Raw genomic sequence first — 14,406 nt, 5'->3', positions numbered from 1 at the left:
GCGCTATAAACTGTAGTGAAACACTTGGGGGTTCAAAGTTCTCACAAAAAACCTAGATAAGTTCCTTGGGGGTCTAGTTTCCAATATGGGGTCACTTGTGGGGGGTTTCTACTGTTTAGGTACATTAGGGGCTCTGCAAACGCAATGTGACGCCTGCAGACCAATCCATCTAAGTCTGCATTCCAAATGACGCTCCTTCCCTTCCGAGATCTGCCATGCACTAAAACGGTGGTTCCCCCCACATATGGGGTATCAGCGTACTCAGGACAAATTGGACAACAACTTATGGGGTCCAATTTCAACTGTTACCCTTGGAAAAATACAAAACTGGGGGCTAAAATATAATTTTTGTGGAAAAAAAAAGATTTTTAATTTTCACAGCTCTGCGCTATAAACTGTAGTGAAACACTTGGGGGTTCAAAGTTCTCACCACACATCTAGATACATTCCATGGGGGGTCTAGTTTCCAATATAGGGTCACTTGTGGGGTATTTTTACTGTTTAAGTACATTAGGGGCTCTGCAAACGCAATGTGACGCCTGCAGACCATTCCATCTAAGTCTGCATTCCAAATGGCGCTCCTTCCCTTCCGAGCCCTCCCATGCACCCAAACGGTGGTTCCCCCCACATATGAGGTATCAGCGTACTCAGGACAAATTGGACAACAACTTTTAGGGTCCAATTTCTCCTGTTACCCTTGGGAAAATACAAAACTGGGGGCTAAAAATAATTTTTGTGGAAAAAAAAGAATTTTTATTTTCACGGCTCTGCGTTATAAACTGTAGTGAAACACTTGGGGGTTCAAAGCTCTCACAGCACATCTATGAGTTCCTTAAGGGGTCTACTTTCCAAAATGGTGTCACATGTGGGGGGTTTCAATGTTTAGACACATTGGTGGCTCTCTAAACGCAACATGGCGTCCCATCTCAATTCCTGTCAATTTTGCATTGAAAAGTCAAATGGCGCTCCTTCCCTTCCGAGCTCTGCCATGCGCCCAAACAGTGGTTTACCCCCACATATTGGGTATCAGCGTACTCAGGACAAATTGTACAACAACTTTTGGGGTCCAATTTCTTCTCTTACCCTTGGGAAAATACAAAATTTGGGGCGAAAAGATCATTTTTGTGAAAAAATATGATTTTTTATTTTTACGGCTCTGCATTATAAACTTCTGTAAAGCACTTGGTGGGTCAAAGTGCTCACCACACATCTAGATAAGTTCCTTAGGGGGTCTACTTTCCAAAATGGTGTCACTTGTGGGGGTTTCAATGTTTAGGCACATCAGGGGCTCTCCAAACGCAACATGGCGTCCCATCTCAATTCCAGTCAATTTTGCATTGAAAAGTCAAATGGCGCTACTTCGCTTCAGAGCTCTGCCATGCGCCCAAACAGTGGTTTACCCCCACATATGGGGTATCGGCATACTCAGGACAAATTGGAGCTAAAATAAATTTTTTGTGAAAAAAAGATAAATGTTCATTTTTATTTAAACATTCCAAAAATTCCTGTGAAACACCTGAAGGGTTAATAAACTTCTTGAATGTGGTTTTGTGCACCTTGAGGGGTGCAGTTTTTAGAATGGTGTCATACTTGGCTATATTCCATCATATAGACCCCTCAAAATGACTTCAAATGAGATGTGGTCCCTAAAAAAAAATGGTGTTGTAAAAATGAGAAATTGCTGGTCAATTTTTAACCCTTATAACTCCCTAACAAAAAAACTTTTGGTTCCAAAATTGTGCTGATGTAAAGTAGACATGTGGGAAATGTTACTGATTAAGTATTTTGCGTGACATATGTCTGTGATTTACGGGCATAAAAATTAAAAGTTGGAAAATTGCGAAATGTTCGCCAAATTTCCATTTTTTTCACAAATAAACGCAGGTAATATCAAAGAAATTTTACCACTATCATGAAGTACAATATGTCACGAGAAAACACTGTCAGAATCATCAGGATCCATTGAAGCGTTCCAGAGTTATAACCTCATAAAGGGACAGTGGTCAGAATTGTAAAAATTGGCCCAGTCATTAACGTGCAAACCACCCTTGGGGGTAAAGGGGTTAAATAGTCTCCTGATGAGTCGCCTTTGGTGAGGACAATGAAACTTGTAGAAATAAGAGGCTTGGAGAGTGACTGTGTATACGTCACCTCACCCTATATACAGAACTGTGGGGTACATGTTTTTTCTATTAGTCACCAACTGACTAATCTCCAGGGGGTGAATTATGGGTATAGTTTTACATTTGGAATCAATAAAGTTTATTTTTTCCTTTTGACACCAAACATGAGAAATGACAAGAGACAACCCGTTTAAGAAGATTTAATTTTGGTTAACTATTCCAAGATTCTGAACATAAAAAAGGCTTCTACCCCTATGTGACATCTCTGATGTTTATTAACAGTTGATTTCCAAGTAAAATATTTCTCACATTAAGAAAATGAAAAAAACTTCTCTGTGTGAGTGCTCTCATGTCTAACAAGAAGCGCTTTCTGGTTAAAACATTTCCCACATTCTGAACAGGAAAAAGGCTTCTCCACTGTGTGAGTTCTCTGGTGACTAGCAAGATACCATTTATGGCTAAAACATTTCCCACATTCTGAGCAGGAAAAAGGCTTCTCCCCTGTGTGAGTTCTCAGGTGTCTAACAAGATGCTCTTTATAGGTAAAACATTTCCCACATTGTGAACATGAAAAAGGCTTCTCTCTTGTGTGAGTTATTTGGTGTGCAACAAGATTCCCTTTATGGTTAAAACATTTCCCACATTCTGAACAGGAAAAAGGCTTCTCCCCCGTGTGAGTTCTATGGTGTTTAACCAAATCTGATTTCCAGTTAAAACATTTCCCACATTCTGAACAGGAAAAAGGCTTCTCCCTTGTGTGAGTTCTCTGGTGTCTAACAAGATGCTCTTTATAGGTAAAATATTTCCCACATTGTGAACATGGAAAAGGCTTCTCTCCTATGTGAGTTATTTGGTGTGCAACAAGATTCCCTTTATGGTTAAAACATTTTCCACATTCTGGACAGGAAAAAGGCTTCTTGCCCGTGTGAGTTCTATGATGATTAACCAAATCTGATTTATGGCTAAAACATTTCCCACATTCTGAACATGAAAAAGGCTTCTCCCCTGTGTGAGTTCTCTGGTGAATAACAAGATTCCCTTTCCGGTTAAAACATTTCCCACATTCTGAACAGGAAAACGGCTTCTCCCCTGTGTGAGTTCTCTGGTGACTAACAAGATGCCATGTCCTTTTAAAACATTTACCACATTCTGAACATGAATATGGCTTCTCTGCTGTGTGAGTTCTCTCATGTTTAATAAGATGTGAATTGTGAGCAAAACATTTCCCACATTCTGAACATGAAAAAGGCTTCTCCCCTGTGTGAGTGCTTTGGTGTGTAACAAAATGTGATTTGTTGTTAAAACATTTCCCACATTCTGAACATGAAAATGACTTCTTTGCTTTAGGAGCAGTTTGTTTTTTAATGCCTCTTTTGTGACTTTGATTTTCCTTAGTATTCAGTAATGAATCAGAAGATGGGACCTGTTTCATAGGATCAGATGACAGGTCTTTGCTGTGAATGGTTGATGATATATCTGGAGTAACAGCAATCACTTCAGTTGTATCTTGTAGGATCTCAAGATCATCAGATTTAAAATTTGAAGATGTCAGATGTCCCTCTGATCTCCTGGTACAGCCATCTGCTAAGATAAAAACATTTTTTTTAATAAAATATCCTCGACTTTTATATTTTTGAACATTTCTACTTAAGCTGTGCATAAAAATGGCAAGCTATGTAAAAAAAGTTTAATTATTTACCACGACTATGACAGTTCACAGTCTAATAGAAAACCTTGCTGGATGAACCAGTAGTGTGTGGTGTTCAACTGTTTGTTCATTCTGCTTCCCAAGTATCGAATAAAAAGAAACCAATCAGTGTTATGTAGACAAAAATAGAACCAATTCTCATCTCACAAAAACAAGTCCACAGTCAGGTCCATCATCTGTCAAAGGAAAAACAGAGGTTTTCATACTATTAGTGGCTCAAAGGCTGATGAAAAGCAACAGAGTTTCTATAAATAGTGATGAGCGAATATACTCGTTACTCGAGATTTCTCGAGCATGCTAGGGTGTCCTCCGAGTAATTTTTAGTGCTCAGAGATTTAGTTTTTATTGCCGCAGCTGAATGATTTACATCTGCTAGCCAGCATAAGTACATGTGGGGATTTACTAGCAACCAGGCAACCCCCACATGTACTTATGCTGGCTAACAGATGTAAATCATTCAGCTGCGGCAATAAAAGCTAAATCTCCGCGCACTAAAAAATTCTCAGAGGACACCCATGAGTTCTCAAGAAATCTCGAGTAAAGAGTATATTCGCTCATCACTATCTATAAACCAATCCAGCAAAATCCGCTCTTACTTCTGAGTCTTGCAGTGTGCTCAAACAACATTTAGGATCCCTGTATTTAGCAATATTATAGTGAGAAGAATCCACTTAATTTGCGATGTGTGTCTCCTGGAGCACAATCTGGGCATTATGTGCTGGGGAATAAAATGGCAAATGTGTAATTTTCACTCTCCAACATCCACTGCATGTTACCGTATATACTGGAGTATAAGCCGACCCGAGTATAAGCTGACCCCCCTAATTTTGCCACAAAAACTGAGAAAACTTAATGACTCAAGTATAAGCCTAGGGTAGGAAATGCAGCAGCTACTGGTAGATGTCAAAAGTAAAAATAGATACCAATAAAAGTAAAATGAATTGAGACATCAGTAGGTTAAGTGTTTTTGATTATCCACATTGAATCATGAGCCCCATATAATGCTCCATAAAGTTTATGATGGGCCCCATAAGATGCTCCATATTAAAATATGCCCCATATAATCCTGCATAAAGGTTAATAATGGCCCCATAAGATGCTCCATACAGACACTTGCCCCATATAATGCTCCGCAAACGTTAATTATGGCGGCCCCATAAGATGCTCCATACTGACACTTGCCCCATATAATGCTGCACAAACGTTAATTATGGCCCCATAAGATGCTCCATACAGACACTTGCCCCATATAATGCTCCACAAACGTTAATTATGGCCCCATAAGATGCTCCATAAAGATATTTGCCCCATATAGTGCTGCACAAACCTTGGTTATGGCCCCATAAGATGCTCCATACAGACATTTGCCTCATATAATGCTGCACAAACGTTAATTATGGACCCATAAGATGCTCCATAAAGATATTTGCCACATATAGTGCTGCACAAACCTTGATTATGGCCCCATAAGATGCTCTATAAAGATATTTGCCCCATATAATGCTGCACAAACGTTGATTATGGCCCCATAAGATGCTCCATAAAGATATTTGCCCCATATAGTGCTGCACAAACCTTGGTTATGGCCCCATAAGATGCTCCATACAGACATTTGCCTCATATAATGCTGCACAAACGTTAATTATGGACCCATAAGATGCTCCATAAAGATATTTGCCACATATAGTGCTGCACAAACCTTGATTATGGCCCCATAAGATGCTCTATAAAGATATTTGCCCCATATAATGCTGCACAAACGTTGATTATGGCCCCATACAGACACTTGTCCCATATAGTGCTGCACAAACGTTGATTATGGCCCCATACAGACACTTGCCCCATATAGTGCTGCACAAACGTTATGGCTCCATACAGACACTTGCCCCATTTGCTGTTGCTGCGATAAAAAAAAAAAAATCACATACCTCTCCAACGCTCAGGCCCCCGGCACCTTCAATATTCACCTGACTTCGTTCCGGCGCTGCTCCATCTTCAGCGTCTTCTGCACTGACGTTCAGGCAGAGGGCGCGCACTAACCACGTCACCACGCCCTCTGACCTGAGCGTCACTGCAGAAAACGCTGAAGACGGAGTGGCGCCGGAAAGAGGAGCAGGTGAATATCGCTCAGCGCAGCGCTCCCCTCCCCGTTATACTCACCTGCTCCTGGCGTGGTCCCTGCTTACCCGGAGCTGCAGCTTCTTCCTGTACTGAGCGGTCACCGTTACAGCTCATTACAATAATGAATATGTGGCTCCACCCCTATGGGAGGTGGAGCGGCATATTCATTACTGTAATGAGCGGTACCATGTGACCGCTCAGAACAGGAAGAAGCTGGGGCGTCAGGGAGCCAAGGACCGCGCCAGGAGCAGGTGAGTATAATTAGACAGCCCCGGCTCCTCCTCCCCTGCCGACCCCTGGGTATGACTCGAGTATAAGCCGAGAGGGGGACTTTCAGCCCAAGAAAATGGGCTGAAAATCTCGGCTTATACTCTAGTATATACGGTAATTTCCGGAAGGTGGCTGTGGAGTCAAAATATTCACGCCTCAAACACATGTGGTCAAAATTATTGGTACCCCTCTTTAATGACAGAAAAACCGACAATGGTGACAGAAATAACTTGAAAATGACAAAAGTAATAATAAATAAAAAATGTATGAAAATGAGCAAATGAAAGTCAGACATTGCTTTTCAACGATGCTTCCACAGAATAAAAAAAAATAAAACTCATAAATTAGGCCTGGACAGAAATGATCGTACCTTATGACTGTCAATGGTAGATAAACGTCGGCGCTAGCAGGGCTTTGTGCAGCGCTGATGTTTGTCTACGGTTGGTGGTTTTGTGCTCATCAGGACCCCACATACCTTATAACGAGGGGATTCTGGCGCACAACGCTTACTGTGACCCCCAACCTCATTGAGACCTGATTGCTTCAGGTCCTGATGACGTCAGCATCACACCAGCCAATGAGACAAATCACTAGGAAAGTTTGTTGTAGCAACGGACTTTTTTGGGCGATCTGTCTCATAAACACGATGTTTGTCCTCAGATCTCCTGTCAGTGAGAGATTAGAGGAGAAACAGTGTTACAAGTGCTGCTGGCAACAGCTGTGTCAGTCAGCGATCTTGTTATAACGTAGAAAAAACAGATAAGGCAGGTTAGGGTTAGTGCTATAGTAAGGGTTAGCTTTGGGGCTAAAGTTAGGGTTACTGATAGGGTTAGTGCTATAGTTAGGGTTAGTGTTGAGGCTAAAGTTAGGGTTAGTGTTGGGGCTAAAGTTAGGGTTAGGATTTATTCTAAAGTTAAGGTTAGGCTAAAGAATTTGGCTTTTCTCAATTGTCTCACCAATAATCTGGTCAAATCAGAGTTTTCTATTACCTTGCTAGAGCATATTGTCCTACAAACAAATTTATATGCGTCCCAATTCATCAGCCAGAATCCATGATCCTATTACGCTAGGTCAAATTTATGGACACCAACTAATATCCTAGAAATGAAAATTTTTTTAGGACTTACATTCGCTGTGGGGCTTGTTAAAAAAACGAGCATTCGGTCCTATTGGTCCTGTTCAAGCCACCCTAATGTTTTCTGCCGTTCTTCCTAGGACCCATTATGAAATGCTCATGTGATTTTGGCATTTTAACGACAATAGTAAATGCCTGCCCAGAAATGCCCCAGGACATGACAGAATATTCAAAATCAGACCCATCATCGAAGACTTGACAGAAAAGTACTTAAAGCTTTACGCCCCAACAGAAAACATTTCCATTGATGAGTCTTTTGTAAAATTCAAAGAAAGACTGCACTTCAAGCAATTTATTCCTTCAAAGAGGGCAAGATTCGTAATAAAGCTCTATAAAATGTGCGAGAGTTCAACTGGATACACATCAGCTTTTAACTCCCATTTTTACAAAAAGGCTACAATCTGTATGCTGATAACTACTACACCAGCATACCCCCATTTAAAAGTCTGGTTGAACATAACATGGGGGATTGTGGGACCATTCGCAAAAACTGTCAGGGGTTTCCACAATCATTGGTCAACGAAAATTTCCGAAAGAGGCAGTCAGGAGCTTTACACAATGGAGAGCTGCTTGCCCTTAAGTATAAGGATAAAAAAGATATTTTTATCCTGAGCTTGATCCACACAGATGCCACAAGGGCCACTGCAGACCAACAGGGATCCACTACTCCAAAACCTGTGTCTGTCATTGACTACAACAAATATATATGGGGGTGGTGTGGACCTTGCAGACCAGGTTCTACAGCCATAACAGGTATCAAGAAAATCATATACCTGGTATAAAAAGTTAGTCATTTATTTGTTTCAGGTGGCCACATATAATTCTTTTGTGCTATACAAAAAAGCCGGAAATGCAGATACTTTCCTTGATTATCAGGAAAAGGTCATTGAAAATCTTGTTTTTGAAAATGTCCCCGCCAATCCTTTAGAATCTGAAGATGTCAGAAGACTCACTGAGCGACATTTTATTGCACTCATTCCAGCAACTGAAACAATAAAGATCCCCCAGAGAAGATGTCGTGTATGTTCCAAGAGAGGAATGAGGCGATACCCGCTATTATTGCCCACAATGCCCATCATTGCCGGCCTTATGCCTCCATGACTGCTTTATAATCTTCCACACAGAACCACGTTTTTAAACTGTTCTGACATTCAAGCATTTGGTTTATTTAGTGACAGACACATCTGAGTAGATAACGATATAAGGAAGACGTTCCAGCTCCATAAAATTCAGATACTTTATTTCTTCATTAAAAGTTGATACAGCATAACAGGTCCTTGCCTTGGTGCAAATGTGCCAGTACAAAGTGCATGCGAGGCATTTCGATCGTACCCGATCTTAGTCAATGCATAGTTTTCCAAAGTTCGCGCTAATTGTTATCAAGTGTTCATGGACCAATCCAGTGGTCAATACTGATCACATGATTATTGCCACAGGTCCTGAACCCATGAACTTCACCGCAGCTGCGAGAATTTCACATAAGTGCGGTGAAGTGATAACAATTGACAAGACAATGCTCATAATAAAAACACAGTGATAATTACAATAATAAATACATAAACATTACAAAAATTAATAACAATTAACAATAATGATATGCAGCGCCCCAGAGTCCTGGTCGTTGCAGTACTGTGGCTCCGCCACTATGGGGAGCTATGGTACGTCTGATTGCACTAAAGGAGTTTCTCTGACCAGGTAACACCTCACTACACTTCACACTCCGGCCACCAGGAGGGGTGGTCCTATCTAGTAGGCCACTCGTCACACTCTGGTAAAACTGGGGGTTGGACAGGAAGACAGAGAGAAGTAGCTGGGAAGAGCTAGTGAGAGGACCTGTCAGGGATGGGATCCTGGCAGACTCCTAAGAGCAGAACTAACCAGTGCACAACGGGAATACAGTAAAGAAGTATTGGGACCAGAAGGAGTCGTGCTGTTAGACCGAGGCAACATCCTTCTGAAGCGCAAACAGTCGGTGGCCGGAACGCCGAGCAAGTAAGAGACTTTAAGTACTACTGCAAACCACGGCCGGACAGCTAATTACAGGTTGGCTGTCTCACTTAACACCTAAGCAGACAACGGAGGCAGCTGTGGGAGAGGGGCGACTCTAGGGTCCCGGAAGAACTCCAGGCCTACCCAGTCATACGGGTGCGTCCTACCATATCATCTGGAGGACGGAGAGAATGAACAGTAGAGACAGACAGAAACAGTTGTGAGGACTATCCCGGGAGCGCAGCAGGGAAGAACTACAACACACAGCGCTAGAAGGTAGACACTGATTCCCACCTGTAAAGAGAACTCCTGATGTGCCTTTGGACCGGCCGGTCTCTAACAACCCAGTTAACAGCGCTCTGGACTGAGGTCTCCAAAACCTTCAGTAAAGAGGTAAAGAGACTGCAACCTGGTGTCTTCATTATTTACCGCGACCTGCACTCCACAACTGCACCGCTTCACCACCACTTATTCTACCGGACGTCCCCCACTGACAGACAGGGCCACGGACCGGGTCTAGCCACCGTGACAACCCCAGGACTGAGACCCAGAGGCCCGGTGCCGGGTACCCCTAGGCCCTGCGGCGGTGTGGGGGCGCTCCAGATACATGATCTCGTTTTTTCGATTAAGACCAGATGGATATCTGGTTCGCAAATTGTAGATCCAAAAAGCTTCTCTGGTTAGAAGCTGTCTTTTGGTATCTCCACCCCGCTGAGACAGATTTATACGCTCTATGCCCTGAATTGTCATCATGGATGTATTTCCTGAATGGCACATGGTAAAGTGTTTGGCAACAGCTGATAAATTCCTATTTGGAGTGTTGCTACTCCCCAAATCCCTCAGATGCTCGGATATCCTAGTTTTTAACTTTCTCGTTGTACACCCTATATATGCCAAATTACATTCCCTGCAATCAATTTTATAAACTACATTATTTGAATGGCAGTTAATAAAATTTTTAATTTGAAAAGTTTTACTATTATCCCTATCCTGGAATGTGTTTTTCGTCAGGTTGTGCGGCCTCCATTCTGTCACACTGCAGCGCCGCAGCGTTCGTCATTCCCCCTTTGGTGGGCGGCCGTGGAGTTCGGGCGGAATGATTAATGAATGTACTCTGCTGTGACACCATCAGCTCTGCTACATCTGTGTTCAGTGTTTCATAAACCCGACAAATGAATCACTCTGTGTATGAAATCTACAAGTGACACATTCCTCTCTGCTACATCTGGCCTCATGCTAAAGCTTTGTGGTACTTTTATCAGTGCAGTGTGGACCGATAACTTCTCTTGAGAGCACATGATCAATGACTAACACAGGTCTGCTACATCCGCACCGCCGTGCCGGAGGAAATGTTATGGAATGATCAGGAAACTGTCAAGGAGCGAAAGAAAAAGAACAAATGCAGCCCTCATTATAAATGTCATAATTATATGATAAGTATGCACTAAGCTCCATCCCTCCATAACCCCACCCCCATATGACCAAAACCCCGCCCCTGCCCCACCCCCACCGGGCCATGGAAAACTGGTCTTGCTTAAAGCCGGTCCCTGGTGCAAAAAAGGTTGGGGACCTCTGCCATAGATGAATTCCCAGTGGGGTGTCATTACCAAAATGGGGTTGTAGCGCCCCCACTGCCGCAGGGCCGAGGGGTACCCGGTACCGGGCCTCTGAGTCTCTGTTCTGGGGTTGTCACGGTGGCTAGACCCGGTCCGTGACCCTGCAGAGGGGCGTACAATAAAGGTGGAGGTATGGGATGATGTTACGGTGCGGTGAAGTGCCGGTCGCAGTAAATAACGAGGACACCAGGTTGCAGTCTCTTTACCTCTTTACTGAAGGCTTCAGGATCCTCAATCCGGAATACGGTTAACCAGGCTGCGCAAGTTCGGCCGGTCCGATGGCACCTCCAGAGTTCCCTTTGCAGGTGGAAATCTGTGCCTACCTTCTAGCGCTTGTGTGTTGTGGTCCTCCCCTGCTGTGCTTACGGGATAGTCCCCACAACTGTTGTGTCTGTTTCTCGTGTTCCCTCACAACTCGATTCTCATGTTCTTCTGCGTCCCCAGATGTTACGGATAGGACGCACCCGTATGACGGGGAGGCTCGGAGCTCTTCCAGGACTCTAGCGTTGCCCCACTCCTGTTGTTACCCCCCTGTGTCTTCCTAGGTCAATCGGGTGAGACAGCCCGCCTCTAACTGACTGTCCTGCCGTAGGTTTGAAGTATGGCTTGGAGCTTAGTACCTCCTCGGCGTTCCGGCCACCGGTTATGCGCCTCAGTAGGATGTTGCCTCGTCTTACAGCACGACTCCTACTGGTATTCTCCTTGTTGCGTTGATCTCGTTTCTCACTCAGCACAATAAACCTCGCTTCTTGTCCTTTCTTGGGGTACCGCCGCTATATCGTGCAGGCGCGGTCCCGTAACGTTCTCTCTGGTTGCTAGGCCTCTGTCAGGATCCCACCCGACAGGGACCCCTCTGAATCTTCCCCTACAACACCCTCTGCCACAAGGTGTTGCCTGGTTCCAACCCAGTCAGCTTTCTCTCTAACTTCCTGCCTAACCCCCAGTTTTACCAGACTGTGAGGAGTGGCCTAATACATAGAACCCTTAGCTCCCCCTGGAGGCCAGACTGTGAAATGTATTGGTGTATGTGATACCTGGTCAGATGAACTCCTTCAGTGCCATCAGACGTACCATAGCCCCCCTTAGTGGCGGAGCAACAGTACTGCAACGACCAGGACTCTGGGGCGCTGCAGGATCACTTCAAGGGGGGGGGGGATTCTGTTGTTCTGGCATTTAGCGGCTCTCTAAAGTGCCATAACAGCAGAATCCCCCCTGAAGTGACCCCATTTTGGAAATGACACCCCTCTGGGAATTGGTAATGACACCCCTCTGCGAATTCATCTATGGGTGTAGTGACCATTTACCTATCTGCCTATTTTCCAATGTAAATTCTGGGGTTAAAACAACAGCTTAGTGGTAAAAATGTAATTATTTTTCTTCACTGCCCAATGGTGTAATTTTCTATGGAGCAGCTGTGGCGTCAGTATGCTCACTGCACCACTAGAAGAATTCATTCAGGGAAGTATTTTGTAAAATGCAGTCACTTTTGGGGGCTTATGCTGTTCTGGCACCTCAGTGGCTCTGACAATGTGACATGTCACCCACAAACAATTCCAGCAAAATCTGCTCTCCAATATGGCGCTCCTTCCCTTCCGAGCTCTCAAACAGTGGTTTACCCTCGCATATGGGGTGTCAGCATACTCTGGACAAATTGCACAACAACTTTTGGGGTCCAATTTCACCTGTTACAGTTTGGAAAAAAATGAGAGTGAAAAGATTTTTTGTGGAAAAAATGATTTTTTATTTTCACAGCTCTACGTAATTAACATCTGTCTAGCACGTCAAAGTGCCCACTACACATCTAGATAAGTTCCTTGGGGGTCTAGTTTCCAAAATGGGGTCACTTGTTGGGGGTTTCCAATATTTAGACACATCAGGGGCTCTGACAATGTGACATGTCACCCACAAACAATTCCAGCAAAATATGCTCTCCAATATGGCACTCCTTCCTTTCCAAGCCCTGCTGTGCACCCAAACAGTAGATTTCCCCCACATACGGAGTATCAGTATACTCAGGAGAAATTAAAAAAAAAATGTATAGACCATTTTCTTCAGTTACCCTTGAGAAAGTAAAAAAAAAAATAGATCTAAATGAAAATTTTTGTGTAACAAAAGTAATTTTTTATTTTTTCCTTCCACATTCCATTCATTCCTGTGACGCACCTGAAGGGTTAATAAACTTCTTAAATGTGGTTTTGAGCACCCTGAGGGGTGCAGTTTTTAGAATGGTGTCACTTTTGGGTATTTTCTGTCAAATTGACCCTCCAAACTCACTTCAAATGTGATGTGGTCCTTAAAAAAATGGTTTTGTAAATTTTGTTCTAAAAATGAGAAATCACTGGTCAATTCAACTTTTAACCCTTATAACTTCCTAACAAAAAAAATTGTTTCCAAAATTGTGCTGATGTAAAGTAGACATGTGGGAAATTTTATTAACTATTTTGTGTGATATGACTCTCTAATTTAAAAGCATAAAAATGTAAATTTTGAAAATTGCTAAATTTTCAAAATTTTTGCCAAATTTCCATTTTTTTTTTAACAAATAAACACAAGTTATATCAGAGAAATGTTACCACTATCATAAACTACAATATGTCAAAAGAAAACAATCTCAGAATCACCAGGATTCATTGAAGCGCTAGAGATATGACCTCATAATGTGACACTGGTCAGAAATGAAAAATGTAACCCGGTCATGAAGGTAAAAACAGGCTCTGGCGCGGAAGGGTTAATATTTTTCTGCACAACCTTTTGAGGCAATCTCTGCAATCAAACGATTCCTGTAACTGTCAATGAGACTTCTGCACCTCTCGACAGGTATTTTGGCAGCTCCTCAAGAGCAAACTGCTCCTGTTGTCTCGTGTTTGAAGGTTGCCTTTTCCAGATGGCATGTTTCAGCTCTTTCCAAAGATGCTCAATAGGATTTAGGTCAGGGTTCATAGAAGGCCACTTCAGAATAGTCCAATGTTTCCCTCTTAGCCATTCTTGGGTGATTTTAGTTGTGTGTTTTGGGTCATTATCGTGTTGCAAAACCCATAACCTGCGACTGAGACCAAGTTTTTTGACACTGGGCAGCACATTTCTCTCTAGAAATAGTCCCTTGATAGTCTTGAGATTTCATTGTACCCTGCACAGATTCTAGACATCCTGTGCCAAATGCAGCAAAGCAGCCCCAGAACAGAGCCTCCTCCATGTTTCACAGTAGGGACAGTGTTATTTTCTTGATATGCTTCATTTTTCCATCTGTGAACATAGAGCTGATGTGCCTTGCCAAAAAGTTCCATTTTTGTCTCATCTGTCCACAGGACATTCTCCCAGAAGCTTTGTGGCTTGTCAACATGTAGTTTGGCAAATCCCAGTCTGGCTTTTTTTATGATTGTTTTCAACAATGTTGTCCTCCTTGGTCGTCTCCCATGAAGTCCAGTTTGGCTCATACAATGACAG

General features: G+C 43.0%; 1 protein-coding gene across 1 annotated transcript in view; it reads right to left on the bottom strand.

Moving 5' to 3' along the window:
* Nucleotides 1–2,308: 2,308 nt before the first annotated feature.
* Nucleotides 2,309–14,406, bottom strand: part of LOC143766940 (uncharacterized) — a 52,487-nt gene continuing 40,389 nt past the window's right edge. The window contains exon 7 of the mRNA XM_077254956.1: nt 2,309–3,707. Within this exon, the coding sequence (XP_077111071.1) occupies nt 2,434–3,707 (1,274 nt within the window). The 3' untranslated portion in view covers nt 2,309–2,433. The remainder of the gene's footprint in view (nt 3,708–14,406) is intronic.

This window comes from Ranitomeya variabilis, chromosome 4 (genome assembly GCF_051348905.1).
Source record: "Ranitomeya variabilis isolate aRanVar5 chromosome 4, aRanVar5.hap1, whole genome shotgun sequence".
Lineage (NCBI taxonomy): Eukaryota > Metazoa > Chordata > Amphibia > Anura > Dendrobatidae > Ranitomeya > Ranitomeya variabilis.
This window is presented reverse-complemented; position numbering and strand designations above follow the sequence as displayed.